Genomic DNA, 20371 nt, shown 5'->3' with positions numbered 1-20371 from the left:
ACGGCGCTTGGATTTCTTGGCACCACACTTCCAAATTTGGAAGTGCACGAAGAACGCTGTAAAGCTTGGCTAAGTAGCAGATGCGGTAGAATGGAGGCTAGGTTGCAATATTCTATCGAGATTAACTCTGTCAGCGGTCTCCGACTCGCTCAGCGGCTTGTTCGACCAGCAAGGTCCGCCAATTGAGTCTTGGAGTTCGCTTGCGGCGAGGTGTATATTCCTGGAGCATGAGAATTTGGCGGGAGAAGATGCTGAGTAGCATTTCAGTCTTAAAGAGGCATAGAACATGACTTATGGATACTAATAGCTCCCTATGGCGAAGATTTTCACCGGCTAGCGCAACAAGGGTTTACGTCTTCAGAAGCATCATGAATGAGCCTGAAACGTACGGTAGATGCATGTTGCTACCCTCACGGGAAAGATAACTGGGTTGTTTTAGTTAAAGGAGAGTATGGCTAGAGTCTGGGGAGAGGGCTCGGCTGCAAAAAGCTGACCATCCGACGCATGGCGCTGTCTTGCCATCTAAAAGTGTTTGGTTCCTGTATCAACGTCTGAGTTGTGATATTTATTGAGGGCGAGAACGCTGGAACTGACGACAACATCATGAAACTAGCACCTCTCCTTACCCACTCTTTGTTTGCTTATCCTCCGCCTACTTCATGTCTTCGACCTTCTCGAGCTACGATTTTGCGTGATCTGGCCCTGTCTGCTGATATGCGTGTTACAACTCCATCCCTGCCACTCGACTGTCATGCAGCTCTGCGAGATCGATGAGCGGTTACTTTATGTTAATAAGGTCTTCTAATTACTACGCGAACGACATGGCCTTCTTGGTAACGTTGGCATACTGCATAAACTCGTGCGCCCCATTTCGGAGCCAGCTTAAAAGCGATAAAAATTTATCACTTGTGAAGTGACTATCTTGCCTAAATGGCCCTCTTTGCGAGTGCTTGATAGGGTTAAGGAAAGCCCGAAAATTTAATTTACCTCTAGGTCGAAAGAGACTATGAACCAGATGGTGTTAACTAGTAAAGCGAATGTATGCGATGCAGAGCAAGATTATGGTCACGGTTAACTATCCGGAGTTGTTTCAAGCGAAGTACTCGTGAGAAGTGCTTGAATTTCTAGCCTTTCGATCCAGAAACTGATTGAATCTATGTTTTTACTCAGCACGGTTGGCTTTTGCACCCTAATATTCATTCACCACCCCTTGCGCGCCTCCCATACGACCTGCGTTCTTGAGAAAACCAAACCATGGCCTTGGACCTCTACTATTGGGACTTACCCTGTTCGCCCCCCCTCCCCCCAATGGCTGCTGGGTAACGCCCATAATATCGGAAACCCACTTTAGAAAACTTTTTTTCCATCCTTAACCTGAACTTTAGATCCGTTGACTGCTCCCACCCATGGCAGTTCGGGCCTTGAGAAGAATCCCTCGACTGCATACGCTATCGAACCGAGTAGATTGGCTCCACCGTTCCTCTACTCCTCGTCCTTTTTTCCGCCACAACAATGCCCTCCTCTGTATCACAGCCAGTCCATTCTGCCTACCTCCTCCACCACAAGATGGTCCGCAAATTCGCCATCCAAGCCATTGCCCACAATACCACTCTCGGCTTCACATGCATACCACGGCACATGCAGCTATTCAACCGAATCGACGTAGAGCTACTATAGGGAACGTAGCAACCTTCCTCACCTGTGTCATACAGAGCCTCAGGAACCCATCATCCGCCACCTAGCTTACGAATTCTTCCTTATCCTGCATATCATCCTTCCCCCCTTCGTCAAAATCCACAGCTAGTACTACGTCTTCCTCAGATAGGGCTACAATTTCTACGACAACTGGCCGTGGGCCGTGGGCGTGGTGTGGTTCTTCGACCGGGTAGTCCGCGTTGTATGCGTCGCTAAGAAAGGAGCCCGGCGGACTGTTGTTGCCTAAATACAACCAGACAGCGTACGTGTAGATGTTCTAAGCATGTGGTGGAAGAGTAAGTCGAGAGGAGCAGCGTATTGTAGATGTTCTAAGCATGTGGTGGAAGAGTAGGTCGAGAGGAGCAGCGTATATGTAATTTCCGATACTGAATCCGCAGAAGCCGTAGGCAAATCATCCGATTAATTCCACAGCGTTATTTCGCAGCTGTAGGCATGCGATTGCGCTGGAACATGGGTCTAAAACTCCAACGGTAGAACACAATTTATTAAAACCCCTCACGAAGAGGAGAAATCGCTAAGCAAGGTGCCTATATCTGCTGGGTTGCCCGCAGCGAGCGCGAGTACCACTGGCGTGATGTTGGTTATCAAGAAAATGATCGACTTGACCAGACTTCTCCAGTTGAATAGCCACTTGATGATATTGCAGTATGGTCCATACTGGTAGAACCCGGGCAAAATCCGGAATTTTGATCGCATGTTGATGATAGGCGGTAGAATCGGTATCATAGGTCTCATAGCCTGGATTCCAGCGTATCCAAAGTGCGGCTATCATGGAACATCAAGTCTGCTGCAGAGGCGCTAGTCAATGATGCGGATTCTGTTTTGAGGGGTGTAGCAGATAAGAAGTTGTGGTTGGCGAGCGATTGAACATCGACATTCTGTTAAGAAGTGAGGTCAAAGCTGGGTATGTGAAGGTTGGAATTGCTGTGCGTGGGCCGGGTCATATGACGAAGGGGGCTAGAGCTGAAGTAGCGGCAGGACCAGGGAGAGGTGGGAAGACGGTGTTTGAATTGGAGATTGATGCGTTTTCGTGGTAGGACATGAAGGTATTTTGGCAGGACGGCCGTATATGCTGGGAGCCAGCGCTGTTAGCGGTATGGTTAATTTGCTAATTCATGTTACCAGCCCTGAAGGAGGAGAACGAATATATGGCTGTAGGATGTGTTTACCATCCCTAATCCAGTACCGCTTTTCCTTGGTGGGAAGGGAAAGAGAGTTCTTGTTACACAATTCGGGAAGAGAACACCACCGTTGAGATAGAATAAAGGGAAGTACAGATAAGAAATATCGTCAAAATGTAGAATACGGTATTATTCTGTGCTGTAAAGGCAGAGGGAGATTTCGGCCCGCGTTTGAACTTTTGCACCAGCTCATCTTGTCAATTTTTGGTCAGAATCGCAGAGCATTATCATGAGCTCATTTCGCTCCTCTACGCACTCGTCAGCATCCACTCCCGTGCTACCCACCCATCCGAAACACTCACTAAAGCCCTTCCTAGGGCTTCTAACGAGGCGTAGTACTGTACGATTAGGCGATTTTGAGGCCTGTACAGGTGAGATTTTGTGTACGTTCGTACAACAGGGAGGAGGAGAGGTAGGTGTACGTATTGTAACTGTTACAGCTCACGTGATCTGTACAAGTAGTACAATTTAATTAAAGTACACTGTACTCTAGTTAAAACAGCTAAGACTATAAGTCCCTAAAGACACAAGATTAAGGTCTAATTAACTATAAAATAACTAGTTCTTCCTAGTAACAAGAGCAGATAGGACTAGATAAGGCCTGTAAAGCAGTAAAAGGTGTAGTGTAAGGGGTATTAATTAGGAAACACAGGTTACAGAGAGGGAATGCCTCCCTAATTTACACGATTCTCTCCGAGCAACCTTTTCGCACATGTATGCACGGTTGATTGGGTGAGGTAGTAGGAATTTTAGTTAGTGGGGTCAACTTCAATGTGGTCGACTTATCTTTTGTTTGGTTAGCCGAGGTAAAAGTGTGGTACTCTCTCAGTCACGCGTGAAATCGGCTTCCGTCCTCGGGCAGCTGTAACAAAAGTCTCACCCGCTTACCTTGCATATATACCAAAAGGGACAACTTTAGGCACGTAATTCCCTGCCGTACCATACAAGTAGGATGTTTCTTAATTCTAGTTTGAATTCACAAGGGTTGTGGCTGGAGAGAGTCAGCCTCTCTCCTTAATGGCGGTGGCGAACCGAAGCCTTCACCAGCCCGAACGTGCCACCGACGTGCCACCTCCCACCTCCATGCAACCCTGGCGTCACATGTTCAAAGCAAATGTTCCAAGCTGAAAATTACCTCTCCAGTTTTGTTTTTCTAGGCTTATTTCCCCCAAATATGGACCGTTCCACGTATAAGTAAGCCTTATCTATCTAGAATTCAAGCCGGACAAGGTTTACTTTCGCTAAAATCGACAGCGCTGATAGTACATGGTAAATAGCTTCATCACGATTCTTCTTAGCAAGCATCATAAATTGCTCAGCTACCATACGTTAGTCGAATTTTACATTTGCTAACATATAATGCTTAATTGGGCTGTCAGACCCAAGTAAACGTGAACACTTTACCAGAAGGATGAATATCATCTACGCAATTGAAACAAAGGTCTCTCCAGATTCTAGTGCGCATTCATCGTGGTCTCTATCCAACGTGATCTCGTCTTCGAGTTCCACCTCAATCATGTCTTCAGGCTCGCCTTGAAGATATCTCGTCCCATCATATCTTTCCCACCATGCCTTTTTTTTCAAGTGTCACCTCGTCTACTTTGTTTCGCGCAAACCACCTCCAACTAACCCTGCGATACTGCACTGCATATATCTGTTCGCCTGGCGCTATGAGCTGTCCTTGCTCTTCCTCAATGCGGCCGCAAAACCCGCCAAGAGCAGGGTCTACCGCATTGGCGAACAGAATAACGACACCAGATGCCGTCAGTGCCGTCAACACTAGTACCCCCAACGCCCCGCCGCATCGCTTTGTCTTCCCAAGTGTGCTGTTATTCGAGCGTTCACCAATGTGTGATACGCTACTATAACGTATATGTCTTCCCCTTGGTCAATGGTCCTTTCAATCCACTGGTGTGTTTCTCGAGACTTTACAGCTTCTCGGAACCATTGACCGGCGTGGTTTAGATAGTATGTTTTGGCTTGATCAGCGGTGATCCGAATTGATACTTTGAGCCGCTTAGAGAATGAGGAGGAAAGGAAGGCCGTAAGCTGCGATGCTATATTTTGATGCTTGACTGAATGATGGATACTGTCGTATTGAGTTTGGGCGCTCCGTAACATTTGGACTGGTAGTGCAATACGGCTCGTGGAAGTCATGATGAGGCTGATCAAAACTAATAACAAATCGTCCCAGCCCAGCAGCAGACTACGGGAGGAAAAACTGTGAAAGCAGAATGTTTTGCGGCATTGTCAAATATATTCACTATTTCCAGAGTGAGAGATGTAGAGGGTATTATTTTACTGACTATGCACATTCATTTATGGTCTCGAAAGTGGAAAGGCTGTGTTACGAGTATGACATTGACGTAACTTCCTCACACCACCCAGTTCGGCTGTGCTGCGCCACAGCATGCAAGCTGAAAATGCCAAAACCAGCTCATGATGTGCCCATAGATATTTGATTGCGGATCCGGCCTATGAACCTTTTCTCTGGCTTATTTGCGTCCTAAGTCAAACAGCTGTAGACAACAGGATCAATTTCGACAGGCTGCTGCTCGAGAATTTCGAACTCTTCTTGAGCTTAGCAGAGGGGAAAGACAGCAGCTTCGAGACAGAACTATATATGCACTATGCTGTGTTAAAAATCCAGCTATTTCAGCGGTAGGGACGAATACAGGATCTCTAAGAAGCGATTGAGAAAGGGAGGTATGCAGTAGCAGCAATGCAAGGAGACAATGAAGCATACGCAAGGAAGCTGGACAGCCTAGGTATCATGCTTGAAAGTCGATATAAACGTATGGGAAAGATAGAGGATCTCAAGGAGGCAATTCGAGTAGCACAGTAGGTGGTCGATGTGACGCCTGGCGGCCATCCCAATCTCACAACCTCCCTAAACAACCTGGGAAACAAACTTAGTCGCCGATATGACCCCACGGGAGAAATGGACGGCCCTGAAGAGGTGATTTATATGGCACGGTATGCCGTCAACCTGGCGTCTATCGACCATCCTGATCTCGAGGCCTAATCAACCTCGGAAAAAAACTCGGCCGCCAATATGGAGTAATCTTCTAAAGACTAGAGTTGAGAAATCTGAGGTCAAAACAGCTTTGGGGCCTTTGGACTCGATAGAGACTTTAGAGCATCTAGATGTTGTAAGCACCTTGGCTCAACTCCAAGATTGCAACATCTCCCACTTCGCCTATCATAGCATATTAGATACAGCGGACCTTTCCATGAGTGGCCTAATACTGCGGAAAGCTAAGACACCAACTAAAGAGCTAAGACAGGACATACTAAGTGTCCGTGAGATATCTCAAGCCCACCCTCGCGGGCGGAAATTGCGTACCTCTCAGCCTACTCTACAGCGCAGAGCTAGGCAAAAGTATTTACGACCAAGTGCTCCATATTGTTAGTGGGTTCCAGGTGGCATGGTTTAGGCATGCGGTGGGTGTCTGTAGCCGTCTGATGCTGTGTGCGTGGATGTTACATAGTCCTTCTATGCTGAACTAAGCAAGACGGAGCAGTGAGTTTTGGAAACGACAGAGCGATTGCAGTAGCACTGCATAATGCGGTTGTGAAAATCCGAGGAAGTGTTAAATGCCGCAAGCGGCCGCTGTTAGGCGCAGTACGTATATTCCGGAGTATGAGTGGCAAAGAGACACGCGCCTATGAGTATGGTACCTTACCATTATAGTGGGGTACCACGGCTTTCGTCCAAGGGCGGGGTTTATTGTAGCTACACTTGGACGGAAGCGGATTTCGCTAGCAGCTGTAATGCGCATAGACGACCGTTTGTGAAAACACGACTGTGGAATGTAGAATCTAATGTGGAGAGAAGGAAATAAAGCGGGTGTAAGATAATAGGAAGAAAACTAGAGAAGGCTGGAGGGATCTAGGATTAATTTCTCTTTGTTTACTATCTATGGATGACTTGCCTGACGTATGTGAGAGGAAGCTGGATAATCTCAGGGCCAAACCGGGCCGTGCCGAAAGAGAGAGAGATTATAATTATGGATACGATGACTATGAACGTAGAAGTCGTATCCTGACTGTCCCCAACACCGACAAACGCAAACAACCCCAATTCCATTCTAGCATGCAAGCGCACCAGGGAATAATCTATATCTCAGCATTAAAACCTCCAACAAACGAAACGGAGTCTTCAGAAGCTGAACAGCCCACTTCTCTTCTTGCCCAGCGGATACACCAACAACGCCGCCAAAAACAAGCCCACGGTAATCCCTATTGCGACTTGAATAACCGAAAAACCCACATTCAGCGCCACACGATTAACATTTGTTGAAGAATCAGCAGCCGTGACTGTGGTGATGCCAGTCGTATTCCTGGTGATCTGGTCAGCGGAGGTAATCCCACTGACAAGCGAACCATTGACGCTGAGGCCTGACGGGACTTGTACGAAGATAGCCGGTAGCATTGCTGCGGCCGCGAGGCCGTAGCCGATTTTGCGCGTGTACGGAATGTAGGAGTCGGAAGTGACGGAGGAGGAGCGGTAGTGTGTTTGAGTTGGGGATGAATTTAGCCAGTGGAAGTTGGGGGATGTGCCGTGTCGGCCTCGTAGCCAGCGCTTGTTGAGTTTAATCCAGCGCGGTCGGAGACTCATTTCCCAGACGTCGAGACTCCAGTTTTCGATATAGCGACCGAAGCGCGCGTGGAGGTTGGCGGAGACGCCGATGGCAAGTGCGCCGAGGGTGTTGCTGACTTGTGCATTTCCATTGAAGTATTGCGAACTGTGGAAGTTGACGACATAGCCAATGAGGGCAATGACCAGCATTACCGGAACCTGTTTCCATTTGGCCTGGTTGATGACGATGAGGCAAAGGGAGAACGCTAAAACGAAGAAGTAATACCAGTGTGAGGACATGGGATTGGTGCAATGAGTTGCCGACGTTGCATCTTTGTACATGATGCCGAACAGCACCGTGCCGATGGTGATGCCAAACCCGAGGAAGAGAGAGTAGATAATGGCATATACCATGCGGACCGAGCCCGCTACAATATGTCTTGATTGTAGTTCCAGACTGGCAGATAATACAGTGAATCCAGGAAGAATGAGAGCAATGCTAGATTGTGCCATGGCGCTGAAGCAGAAGATTTCCTTGCCGTCGTGCGTGATCGAGCCAAGACCGCGAGCGATGAATGAAGTAATAACTGCTGCACTGATTTCGAATACGTTAGAGATCATCTCATTTTGTGGGGCGACAATGAGTTGCAGCCAGCCGAGTATGCAACCTAGGATGAAGCAGAACGGGAGGTCGATAGGCCGCGCTTCGAACGCGAAAGGTCCGACAGTAGCGGATGCCAGGCCGTATATTGGTACACGGAGCCAATTACTGAACTTAGGTTTGCGAGCGATAATGGCTTCGAGGCGGGGTGTTGCTTCTTCGACTCCAATCCTATCGTGGACGACGTCTTTGTAGATTTCGTGAACGTCACGAAGCTTTCCTAGATCAACTCCTTGTGACGTTCGAACAAGCTTAACCTCTGTAGTATGAACAGAAGAGTCGTCAAATGAGATGATCATACACCCTGGAATATACAAGAACTGAGCCTCGATCTCCAGTACTCTAGCCGACATGTTCATGTACTCCTCCAGTCGATGGGTAGGAGCGCCATACATCATGAGGGCCTTGCAGAGTTTACGAAGGTAATTTTGGCGAGCTAGCGTTCCGGCGAGATGTATTTTGATTTTGATTTGTTCATCCCGGCTAGGCTTGCTTAGTTTGCTGAACGCGGAAGCAATAGACGTGCTAGACTTGTTCCGCTTGCCCATGCCCAGCCGACTCTTCTTATACTTCTCACCCATCTCTTGACCAAACCTCATCTGGCCAGTGGTTGCAAGCATCGATGACGACTCGAGAAGCTTCGAGATCGACGCTGTAGACCCATTAGCACTTCTGTTACACCAGTGATTTCCATGATCGTGAGCATGGAGGGGCGTGGAAGTGCCAGATGTGGGAGGGGATGATGTTGGACTGTTGGCAGCGGTAGATGCACCACTAAATGTAATGCTACCCGTGCTCGGATTCTTCCCATGCCCTGTAACCTTTGTGTTCCGCCGTGGGGGCAGAGGAGTGTGGGCAGAAGCCTTGAGCAACGTTCCCAAGACGCCAGTTCGGAACTTGGACGGCCGTGGAACATGTTCATCCTCCATCTCCATCTCATTGACTGGAGTGACTTGGCCGGAATTTAGTTCAGCCATCTCTGAATGGAAAAGATCTTCCGATCTTATTTCAGGCGCATGTCGAATGGTGTGCTGTCTCAGGAGCTGGTCCGCCTGTTCCAGAAATTCCTTCTTAGCAGTCGCTAAACCTAGGTCGTCATCTTCATCGGTAGTATCACCAGGAGTTTCATGGGCAATTTTGCGTAATGGAATGTTATTGGTAGGCGGAGTTGATATCAATCTTTCGTGGGAGTTGCGGCGAGAGCCAGGTGCAGAGGCAGAGTATGCGCCAACGCTTCTTGCAAGTCGAGTAGCCCTTTGCTGGGCAGCAATCCCAGACTTCCTCTTTTCATCATTTTCATCCTCTTCAGGTGGCTCGCCAAGGTAAAATTGGGGAGGGGTACGATTTCGCCTGATAACCGGTCGTGGTTTTGGAACGTACGGTTGGCCAAAAGCTCTATGAATTTCTTGCGACAGCTCCTCGTGGGAAACGTCGGATCGAAGTCCGGAGAGAGGGGTGCCATGCCCTCCAGACCCAGAGTCTTGAGCATGCGGTGGAGTGTAGGAGGAGGACGGGGGGGTGTCGTCTGGAGGCGTGGTCTCTGATGTAAAGCCAACACGTTTTCGGCCTGGTGGCATTGGTTCGTCTGAATGACTATGTGAGTGGGAGGAGGAGGAGGAGGAGGGGAATTGAGATGGTGACAAGTCGTCCGGGGGCTCCATAACTATGTACGGGTCTGCAGCTCCTCTTGGCCGTCACACTCGAGCTTGGCTGGGGAACGCGATTGCTAGAATACGATGTAAGACAATTGGTTATTGTCTGATCCGTTGCAATAACTGCGGACGGATTTACGCGTTCGAGGCTACTATGAACGAACTGGGGAGTCGGGGGATTCTTTGTCGGGGAAGTGGAAGGGTCAATTATCTGCCAAGTGGAGACGGGCGCAAAAGAGACTGAAGATATCAATGGGCGGTGTGGTGAGATAAGACGCCGACGATGAAATGCTTGACGTGGAATTGCGATAAGTCACTGCAGGAGGAGATGGAAGTTGTCAACCTAGCCTACCGGAGTCACGGGAACGGCGATCAAAACCTGGTCGAAAGTCATTTGTGGCGTCAAAGGACCCAGTCTTCTGCAAATACAAAGGGCGAGAAGGTTCGAATTTGCAGTCATAGGCAAGAGAAAGAGCCGCCGCGAGGGACCGCACAAAGGGCGGGTGGACGTGGGAGAAAACGCGCACAGCGGGAAGCCAGAGCGAAGCCAAACCATGGTTCTGGGAAGCAATGGCGCATGTGGCGGCGGCAGTGGCTGTCCACGGCGAACATTGTTATCAACAACGTAGAGCCTCTTGGATATCAATACAAGACACATGGCCACCATTCGATCTTTTTTTGCCCACAAATTGCCGCCATGGTTGCAGCACCAAGGGGTTAGCAGGAAACGTCGCCACCGGCAGCTCCACCGCACGAAGAATGAATGAGGAAACCCGAGATAGCAATGAGTGGGTACATATGGGTCCTCGATGCCGGGTGATGCGCGTCCAATAGTCGGCTCCCCCCGAGCATCGTGAAATGATAAGATGGTGGATCAGTGCGACGTTGAGATGGAACTGGAACGGAGCAGTGCTTGGTTGCGGGGGCAGTGAGTCAAAGCCGTAGCTCTCAGGCGACGTGAAAAACCCATCTGTGATTGCATTGCATCGGAGAATTGATGGAGTTGATTACTCGCATATGAAAGCTGAGGGATGAGTGAGTTTCGAGGCCGTGGTCGGGGGATGGAAGCTGCACGGAGGTGAAAAGTGGAAAAGCTTAGTCGCTGCCAAGGCCGCGCGCACAGCATCGGCTTGTGCATCTCAACAAGAGTTTTGGCGCCTCCGGTTCAACATGTTGCGAGAGCCGTTGCAGCTGAGTAAACCTGCTTCAAGCCGCCCGGGATCCAAATATAGAGCCGGACTCAACAGTCAGTCGATCCACGTGCTAATGCGCGATGCTCTCCACGTCCTTTTCAGACGTCCCCTCTGAGAACTTTTTCCCTGCAGCCCTTCGCCAGTCTATTTTCATCTAGAACTAGCAGGCCCACCAACGTCAGCATCTTGGAGTTTGGAGTTCTGGACATACAAGGATAGCCTCCCCACCCTTCGGGGTCTTCAGCGCGCCCTCAACCTCCACAACCCCCAAGTGCCGTCAGGAGTATCCTCCCTTGACTAAGCAAATCACGGGACTGGTCTTGGCAACCTCGGCTGACCGTCGCCCGACGCCGACATGGATGTGGGGCATCGCCCTTCTCATGTCCCTGCGTGCTTCCCCCGCACACTGGAGAAGAGCGGAACAAGCCAGGAGCATGGAGAAGGCATCCCGCTCCCTCCTCCGCTGACACCATGCCTGCCCCACCTGAGCAGAGCTTCTCGCTCCTTATAAGGAGAAATAGATGAAAAACACTGATCTCATATCGCTGACCATTGACTGCAACCCTAGCGACACCAACAGAAATAGCCATGCCAAAGATCAATCACGTACGACGTTCTTCGTGGCAAGGGGGATTGGGTTGCTAATGAGAGCAGGTCGTTATCGTGGGCGCTGGCCCTTCCGGCCTTCTGCTGGGTATCATGCTCGCTCGCCAAAAGATCAAAGTCACCATCCTCGATGCTGACACCAAAATCAACGGCAACCCCCGCGCTGCCCACTACGCCCCGTCCGCCGTTTATGACTTCCACCGCGCGGGCATAATAGACGATGTGCGCAAGCAAGGCTTCTCGCCTAGAGGTGTTTGCTGGCGGCTGCAGGATGGCACCTTCCTAGCCGGCATGGGCCGCGAACCCGAGCAGTCGCAGTACGCCATGGTCGTGCTTCCCCTAGATCGCCTGGGTCCTTTGCTCGTCCGGCATTTCGAGAGCTACGAGGGCACACAGATCCTCTGGGCTCACAAGGTGGTGGACGTCGAGCAGGACGAGAAAGAGGCGAGAGTCATCGTGGAGACGGCTGACGGAACCAAGAAGTTTGGTGGAGACTACGTCGTGGGTGCTGACGGAGCTACAAGTGGCGTCCGCAGAGCGCTCTTCGGCAAAGAATATCCAGGAGAGACGCTCAAGCAGCAGATCGTGGCTACAAATGTAAGTGCCTGGCCTTCGTGCGTCTTCCCGCGTGTTGACGCCCCAGGTCTACCTCCCATTCGATGAGAAGTTCGGCTGGTGGGACTCCAACTTCATTGTTCACCCCACAGATTGGTACATGGCCGCCAAAATTACAACCGATGGCCTTTGGCGGGTGACTTACGGTGACGACGGAAACCTCTCAAGAGAAGAGATCATCGAACGTCAGCCGATGCGATACGAGCAGATTCTACCAGGCAATCCCAAACCTGGCGAGTATAAGCTGGCCTCAATGAGTCCCTACAAGCTGCAACAGAGATGTGCTCCGAGTTTCAGAGTCGGCAAGATTGTGCTCGTCGCAGATGCAGCGCATTTGTGCAATCCATTGTAAGCAATTTCTCCTCGCATTCCATTTCATGCTAAACGATAGCAGCGGCGGACTTGGCCTCACTGGAGGATTTGCAGATGTCGGTTCTCTCTATGACTGCTTCATTGGCATCCACGAGGACCAACTCGACGAGGACATCCTCGATAAATACAGCGAGATCCGCATTAAGATTTGGCGTGAAATGATTGACCCAATGTCGCGCGCAAACTTCCATAGGTTGTGGGACCCCAACTGCAAAAAAGAGCAAGAAGAGTTCTTCCAGATGTGCCAGAAGGCGAGCGATGATCCAGTGTGGGGGAAGTCGGTTGCGGAAGCCGTCCATGCTGTGAGGCACGACTTCACGCAATATTACAAGAACAAGCCCGTCCCATTGAACGGCGCCCAGGCGTAAACCGTAAGAGTTTCCTTCTCTTCTAAGTCTCCACTGTTGACATACCAATTGTACGATTTGGATCTCAACCTTAGCCAAGTTGCCTTAAACCATGCTCCGCTGGCATTCTACGTCTCGTTCCGCTTTCAATTTGACTGGTGGGCGCTTCCATTCGAACCGGTTGTGACAATACATCCTCTTTAGCATTCGCATGAAACTATTCCAAATATTCCTAAGGTGTCCAATCATGAACGCCCCGTTCCTGATGATGCATATGTGCTCAGAGCTTCAATGCCCCACCATCACGTTTCCCCTTGAACTTTCTACCCCACTTGGGGAAGCATGCGAAACACGGTGCACCCAACACAGACGACGGCAGCCTCATCGCGATCTGTGTACTCCACCTCATGCGCCTAGGCGTGCCCAGGTTATATGAGGTTGGTCCAACGTGAGATTCGAACGCGCGGGTCGTCGGGCGTTTGTTGATAAATCCACTACATTTCCATGTCCATTCCCGTGTAGAGTCGGGAGTCTCAACATTTCCGCATCAGTTAAACAGCACCATGACTTCCACTAGCTTTTTCATTGCAACACTCTTACTCGCATTAGGGGTTCTTGTCCTCGGAAAGCTGTGGAATAATTACCAATGGAGCAGGAAGTACAAACTACCTCCGGGTCCGAAAGGTGTGCCTTACTTCGGCAACATGTTCCAAATGCCGCCGTTCCATCAAGGTCCCTGGGCAAAAGAGATGGCCGAAAAATATGGTGAAATGTATTCCCTCCCTCCTTTACTCCCGCATCCCTTTTTAACAGTCCATCTAGGTTCACCATCAAAGTTGCTGACAACACATGGGTCTTCTTAAATTCCTCTCGCACCGTAAACGCCCTCCTCGAAAAACGCTCCGCAATCTACTCCTCCCGACCACGCTTCCCTTACACTAGTACCCTGATGTCCGGCGGCTGCCGCATGGTTGTCCAACCCTATGGCCCGCAATGGCGGTCCATCCGGAAAATCATGCACTCAATTCTTAATATCAAGAATGCTGCTACCTTTGCCCCATTCCAGGACCTAGAATCTAGACACTTGGTCTGGGACTATTTATGCAAACCTGAAGAATGGTTTCGCGCCAATCAACGGTTTGCGAATAGCGTGATTATGAGCGTGGTTTTTGCAAAGCGTGCAGAAAGCTCCGACGAAAATATCGAAAAGCTTTTCGACACAAGCAGAGAGTTCATCGCAGCCTTGCAACCCGGCGCCAATCTCGTCGACACTTTCTACATCCTGGACCGCCTTCCTAAGCCCCTCCAGTGGTGGCGCGTGCGAGGCAACCGCGCATTCCAAAAAGTGCTGAAAGTCTATACAACTGAAGTCAACGACCTCAAACGCAGAATGACAGAAAATAAATGTCCTCCTTGCTTTGCAACACACTTCCTCTCCGCCCCCGAAACTGCCAAACTTGGCGAAACGCAAACGCTCTTCGCCCTTGGCTCCCTCATGGAAGCAGGCTCCGACACCTCGCGCATGACGCTCTCGCAAATCATCGCCGCCGCGGCGAAAGACCCCCGCTGGGTTAAAAAAGCGCAGGATGAGCTCGACGCTATATGTGGGTACGCAGTCCGCTTGCCAGATTTCTCCGACCGCCACGATCTACCATACATGTCTGCGGTTACGAAAGAGGGGTTTCGGTGGCGACCGTTCGCGGAGATTGGGGTTCCGCATATGCTGATTAAGGATGATGAGTTTGAGGGTTATAGGTTTCCAAAAGATACGGTGTTTACGTGGAATTCGTGGGCGATTGCACTGGATGAAAGGGAGCATAAAGATGCATTGAGGTTTTGGCCGGAGCGGTGGCTTGACCCGGAAATCGAGGGCTTTGGTGAGGGAGAAGAGGGGAATGATGAGGGACGGAGGAAGTTAGTCGAGGATCCGTTGAGTGGGCATTGGAGTTTTGGCGCGGGTTAGTGTTGTTTCCTCGAACCTTCCTATCTGCCTATCCCCATTCCCTACCGCCATTGCACCCTACCAACTATCCCATCTCCACCTTTCCCTACTAATCCCACCAACACCAATACTAACAACCCCTAGGCCGCCGCGTATGCACCGGCTACCACGTCGGCGACACAAACGTGTGGATCGCCGCGGCTCGTCTTCTATACTGCTTCAACTTTGCGGAGAACCCGGAGCATAAGATCGATACGATGAATTTGAATGTTGGAGAACATCGGTTCGCACCGTTTGAGGTCAATATTACGGTGAGAAGTGAGAGGCATAAGGAGTTGATTGAGAGAATTGGGAAACCCGCTGTTGGGGTTAAATATTAGCATAGAATGGGAGAGGTGCTTGAGGTGGCTGTCATACAACGCCGTGAAAGAGGTGGATTTGGCGATCAGAGCACTACAGATCTCTTTTCGGCAGTTCTTTTATGGATAGTTCAACCGAGGAACGAGAACAGTAGCATGTTCCTCGCTCCTGACCAAAATAAGGCCTACAATGCAGAGCCTGCACCCTAACGAGTAGTCCTGTGATATTTTTCTCACATAGGTTACATTTCCTCCCATCCACACGCTACCCGTAAGGCCGACACAGCTTTTATACAACACCTTTCCACAATGACTGCGTAGACGACCGTTCCCAGGAAAGACGTCAATCCGATTCAAAACCGTGTATTCGGTGCGAGTATATCCGTCTGCGGCACATTTAATTATGTTTTCCTCCTGCCAGCGCCAATTGTAAGCCGGAGACATTTCTGAGAATCGATCCCTTTGGCGAGGAATACTCTAACTGCAACTTCTGCACCTATTTTCCTACTTCCCTCCTGGGTCACTGCGTGCACACAAAAGATGATTATTTTGTCATAATACATGGAGGCCCTTTCTCACTAGAGTTTCCGAAGCTTTGTGATGGTCCCTTTCCCCTTAGACTTATGAAAAAGACAACTACTTGCGCTTTATGTCCAAACGAGGTGTAAATTCCTCATTGCAGCCCGAGGGATGTGATACTCTGCAAACATGCAAAATAGCTCCCGATCTATCAGAAGATATACGCACTACCACAAGCATCACGAAAGGGAAATACGACGCTTCCAAATCTCAAGCAAAGACTTCAAGACCTCCGAGTTATCCCGTAACCCCGTCATGTATTCAATACCTGCCTTCCAATTGCGGCTTTGTCGCTTTGTCGAGTATATGGGGGAGAGAACCAGTTGGGCAGTTCGATCTACACAGGGTACCATCGACGAACTTGGCGAAGAAGGCAGACTTGGAAATTGTAAGCCTCTCGCGGACTATTACCGACCTATGACTACGTTCAGGAATATCAGCTAGAGATAGTTCCTGGTGGATTGGCTGTACATCATCCAAGATGACTCCTTGGGTCTGAGGACTATGCAAATTGAATCAGATGGGTGGTCTCTACCGATAAACAGCCTTCACCATAGTAGCACTTGCAGGGATGGCGCAACAAACAGCCTACAAGGGGTAACCCAGCGTTGTATATTCACCCCAAAAAACTTAAAATTGACGATTCCGGGCGCATAGATAGCACATGAGGTTTGAATTCCTGCCTGGGGCAAAGCAAATGGCGAACGTATGGCAGGACATATTAGAAATCGGAAGTATCAAGTTATATATATTGTATTTTTCTGACTTCGGCATATATTCCTAGTGTCGCCAGATTCAGCCATCCAGAATCTAGCCACAAAGACGAGCGCAAATTCCCACGACGCTGATGATTGAAGAATGCAATCTAGAGAGAGTAGCCGCTTATACATTGATATGTTTGACATATACGAGTGATATATTACGGGCTTTCATGGAACCATAGCAAGGAATTTGCAGTGTTTGGCCTTCAATGGAATTCCGTGGCATGCTTTCGATCGTGCGATTTTGTGGGAGTCGGTTGCTTATAGCCAAGAAATCAGACTATCAACAGGATAGGGTACTTCCTCATCCTAGCTAGATCAGCATCTAGACCTAGTCGCTTCCGCGCGCTGTTCTTAGAGGGCTTAACGTGCATCCCTGCGTAGCGAGACACCCTGTGTGGCGAGACAAATGAGGGGTACTTTGACTTTAAGCAACTAGAAAACTAATACGTACAACTAATATTACTATAAATATATAAAGATAATCTGTTATAGCTAATTCTAAATGCTTGTGATCCCCTTTAAACTAAAAATTACCTTTGTATCGTCGCTTCGGCGCCTGATTTGTACAACGTATCCTTCCGTGGCGTAACAGATTTCTCTCCCCACACCACCAACGTCAAGCTTTTATCACTCTAAATTTTTATAGAATAGCCTTGTCTGAGCCTTAGGACTTCCCTCTGATACTAGGAAGTCATCATTAGCCCTATGCGCGCTGCGGGGCGCAATTTCATGCAGGGCCGTCACGTGGATTGGTACACACACACACATACACACACACACACAAACAAACAAACAACCGCTCGACACGGCCATCGTACAACTTCGAGGTGCGGTTCAACGTGGATATTAGACACTCCCCAAATTACCAGATACGAAGACCACAAGAACTGCTGCATAAGCTGCTGTTGCCGTAAATATCTCTGCTCTCCGCGCATTTGTAAATAGAGCTACGCTCAAAGCAAAGAGAATTGTAAATCCTGCAATCATCCCTAACCGCACACCAGGCCGCCCAACCACATAGAGAGACACAATAGCTCCTATCAGCAATATTGCTGACGTCAGGACTCCGATAAAAGTGACAATCTGCGATATGTGTTGCTCGGAGAAATAATGGACTGAGCTTGCACTGTTACCGTTACCCTTGCAGAGAAAAGTGGCATAACCACCGTATTTGTGCAAAAACTGCGATAATCTGTCTCGCTCTAGTGCCGGCCGCAGAGCTACGAAATCCGCTAACTTCATGGCTTGCATGCCATTAAAATCTTCGATTAAAGGGCGAGATTTGGAATACCATTTTCGAAAAACCTCCCAGGTGCGGGATAATGGATTCTCAAGCTGCATGACTTGACTTTGAAGCAAAATGGCTTCGTCTATAATTTTCCGTAAGCATCTCTGCAGAATTCCTCAGACTCATTGGATGACCCTCACGGTATTCTTTCATGAGCAGCCGTATCTTTAGAATAAGGGTTTCCCGCTTCTCGGCTCGATCGCTGCGTGTTGCTTCTGACCGTAATGAGATCCAACATCTTGTACACAGCATAACATCGGTGTTGGATTTCTTTTGCTCTCGGTCTTCTTTATCAAATTCCGCCAACCGCTTCTCCGCTTCAACCAGCTCGCTCTGCAGATACAGAATATTCCTGGCGCTCAAGTGTTGGAATCTACGGTATATGGCCAACTCTGGATCCCTCTCAATGAATTCAGCAAACGAGGCATAGCCGCCAGCATAATGTTGTCCAGCTTCGATATCTTGTGGGGACATGTGATTTGGGCTTGGTGTATAAAATTTTTAGAGAATTTTAACTTAGTGTAATTGATTAAAGTTTTATTTTGCTCAGCTCTCTGCTCTAGAGATTTAAAAGCAGATCGTTAAACATCTCAAAATCGTGCGAGTTCTAAAAACCGTGCGAGTGCTGATTAATCACGGTAGCCTAGCGGATAAATCTATTGTATGCAAAAATCGGGGCCTTTCTTGGCACTGCCCTTGGGAATTTTTTTCCCCCACCAAAATTGTATGAGAGATCGAAATTTCAACAGGATCCACTATATATCAATAAAAACCTAATGGAACTGCCCTAGGTAAGTTAAAGCTTTTATTTTGTATAGAGGAGCGCGTATACTAACTTTTTTAAGAGTAACAACGCGTTAGGTCACAATGTATCGCGCCCATAGCATCTCCAGCCTTCCTTGTCGGCTCCAACAACCCCAGTATATCAAACCAAGTAGTCAAGGGCTCAATAATCGCGTTCGTATAAACATCTGTCAGTTTCTCCTGCTTAGGTGGTCTAGAATCACTATTGCCAATTGTAAAGGCTGCTCTCTCCATGCAGTTCAAAATATAGAGGATAACCTAAAGGACTATAGCAGCGTCCGTAAACCACTACCTATAAAGCTTAGGAGACCTGCTAAGATCAGCAATAAGGACAGAGAAGCTCTGTTTAAGGAATTAGTCCGCAGTGGATAGAGATACCAGGATAAATTTAAAGCTGCCAGCCGGCTCCGCGCTTATCAGCTCTATATTAAACTGCGCGCGAGGTAACACAGAAATCTCAACCCTTCACATGCTGCTGTACTAACAGGCCCTTAATTATAGCGTCAACCTAATCCTCCACCTGTAAGAGCAAGAAAAACGCCTATAGGACACCCTTATCTACTAGCTTACTATCAGCCTTATCACCATTCACGCGTATTAGATATTGTACAGCGACGTCAAACTCCATCACCTGCTCAGGGGGAGAAGACTCTCTAGCAGCCGCAGGAGCAGAAGCAGGCTGAGATAAGATAAAAGTTAGAGGCAAGCTCCTCAGCAGCAAAGGGAGCTCATTACTAAGTATATTAGATAAGGTATTAGGCTCAGGACAACAGACAGGAACCACAGAAACAACTTCTTACTATGCTAGAGCAGGAGGAGCAGATTTTTTAGTGGCTTTTACTGCTTTCTTAGGGGGAGGCTTGCTCTTTGTAGGCGCTAGAATACAGTAAGCTTCTTCTACTTGCTCCTATCACCAGATTAACTTACAACGCGCTAGCTTCTGTTTATCACCACCAGCAGGCTCCTTAGGCTTCTCCGACGGGCCTTGCGCCCTCGCCCGCGTAGAATAGGCTGGTGGGTTGCTCTCCAGGTTAATCTGATCTATCTAGGGGGCTGGGGCTGCTCTGGCCCTCTGATTTGGGCCCATCGTCGTCCTGTTACTCCAAAAAAGCGCTAAGAACAGTATCTTCATATAAACTTAAGGCTTCAACCTACTAACAATGTTCCTAGGAAGAATTTGTTAATATATCCAGAATTCTGTTAAAATTTAGTTACCCCATACAATTTTAGTGAGGGAAAAAAAGATCCGAGGAACGCCAAGAAATGCCCCGATTTTTGCATACAATAGATCGTGGGTGGCGAAGCCGCATTGCACGATCACACCGTCTCCATTGCGAAGGCTAGTCTTACTGGTTGATGTGGCGCGTCCTTGACCGGCCATACGATGAAGTGCCTTGGATTTGCGGCAGATCGGCGATCGCGATGCAGAAATGCTCTTATCCGCTATTCCGCATTCTGTTGACCGGTTTTCAACAAACTTTCCAGGCCTCGCCCGATTTTTTTCGCTCAAGACTCTGAACAATTCTATCAACAAACAAGTTTAATATTAGTAGATAATTTCAACTAGAATCATGGTAAGCGAATGCAATAAATAGAATGTCGACTGAATGGATGGCTGACGACGCTCTCTTGGTGGTTGTAGGAGGTAAGTGAATCCTGAGTATATCTCTGCTGAATGGATGGCTGACGACGCTCTCTTGGTGGTTGTAG

At 48.8% G+C, this 20371-nt stretch overlaps 6 protein-coding genes across 6 annotated transcripts; 2 read left to right on the top strand and 4 right to left on the bottom strand.

Annotated features, from left to right (window-relative positions):
• Positions 1-4319: 4319 nt before the first annotated feature.
• Positions 4320-5153, bottom strand: BDR25DRAFT_333266 (uncharacterized protein; the record flags this gene model as incomplete). The annotated part of the gene is made up of 3 exons (XM_033692819.1): positions 4743-5153; positions 4489-4710; positions 4320-4424 (listed from the first exon to the last, which is right to left on the bottom strand). Exons 1-3 carry the CDS (start codon positions 5052-5054, stop codon positions 4320-4322), a joined length of 639 nt encoding a protein of 212 aa, XP_033549223.1. The 5' UTR covers positions 5055-5153.
• A 1849-nt stretch (positions 5154-7002) lies between these two features.
• On the bottom strand, positions 7003-9940 carry BDR25DRAFT_13985 (DUF1212-domain-containing protein). The gene has a single exon (XM_033683883.1). The coding sequence runs from the start codon at positions 9799-9801 to the stop codon at positions 7060-7062; it is 2742 nt and encodes a 913-aa protein (XP_033549222.1). The 5' UTR covers positions 9802-9940; the 3' UTR covers positions 7003-7059.
• Positions 9941-11229: 1289 nt separating this feature from the next.
• Positions 11230-13111, top strand: BDR25DRAFT_392825 (FAD/NAD(P)-binding domain-containing protein). Its single transcript, XM_033698226.1, has 4 exons — positions 11230-11591; positions 11640-12188; positions 12235-12554; positions 12601-13111. Exons 1-4 carry the CDS (start codon positions 11574-11576, stop codon positions 12944-12946), a joined length of 1233 nt encoding a protein of 410 aa, XP_033549221.1. The 5' UTR covers positions 11230-11573; the 3' UTR covers positions 12947-13111.
• A 377-nt stretch (positions 13112-13488) lies between these two features.
• BDR25DRAFT_366403 (cytochrome P450) lies at positions 13489-15247 on the top strand (the record flags this gene model as incomplete). The annotated part of the gene is made up of 3 exons (XM_033696951.1): positions 13489-13697; positions 13748-14802; positions 15012-15247. The coding sequence occupies 3 exons, from the start codon at positions 13489-13491 to the stop codon at positions 15245-15247; spliced, it is 1500 nt and encodes a 499-aa protein (XP_033549220.1).
• A 2168-nt stretch (positions 15248-17415) lies between these two features.
• On the bottom strand, positions 17416-18331 carry BDR25DRAFT_333263 (uncharacterized protein; the record flags this gene model as incomplete). Its single annotated transcript, XM_033692818.1, has 2 exons — positions 17416-17939; positions 17998-18331. The coding sequence occupies 2 exons, from the start codon at positions 18329-18331 to the stop codon at positions 17416-17418; spliced, it is 858 nt and encodes a 285-aa protein (XP_033549219.1).
• Positions 18332-18863: 532 nt separating this feature from the next.
• On the bottom strand, positions 18864-19993 carry BDR25DRAFT_312928 (uncharacterized protein; the record flags this gene model as incomplete). Its single annotated transcript, XM_033691341.1, has 6 exons — positions 18864-18919; positions 19232-19395; positions 19462-19537; positions 19589-19706; positions 19817-19858; positions 19985-19993. The coding sequence occupies 6 exons, from the start codon at positions 19991-19993 to the stop codon at positions 18864-18866; spliced, it is 465 nt and encodes a 154-aa protein (XP_033549218.1).
• Between the last annotated feature and the right edge of the window lie 378 nt (positions 19994-20371).

Source organism: Lindgomyces ingoldianus (assembly GCF_010093535.1).
Source record: "Lindgomyces ingoldianus strain ATCC 200398 unplaced genomic scaffold BDR25scaffold_11, whole genome shotgun sequence".
NCBI lineage: Eukaryota > Fungi > Ascomycota > Dothideomycetes > Pleosporales > Lindgomycetaceae > Lindgomyces > Lindgomyces ingoldianus.
This window is presented reverse-complemented; position numbering and strand designations above follow the sequence as displayed.

Excerpts from the sequence above, each read along its gene's own strand:
- BDR25DRAFT_13985 (XM_033683883.1), bottom strand. The coding sequence starts at position 9,801 with ATGGAGCCCCCGGACGACTTGTCACCATCTCAATTCCCCTCCTCCTCC.
- BDR25DRAFT_392825 (XM_033698226.1), top strand. Across the intron at positions 12,189-12,234 it reads AGCAGATCGTGGCTACAAAT|GTCTACCTCCCATTCGATGA; the intron begins GTAAGTGCCTGG and ends TTGACGCCCCAG. Across the intron at positions 12,555-12,600 it reads GCGCATTTGTGCAATCCATT|CGGCGGACTTGGCCTCACTG; the intron begins GTAAGCAATTTC and ends AAACGATAGCAG.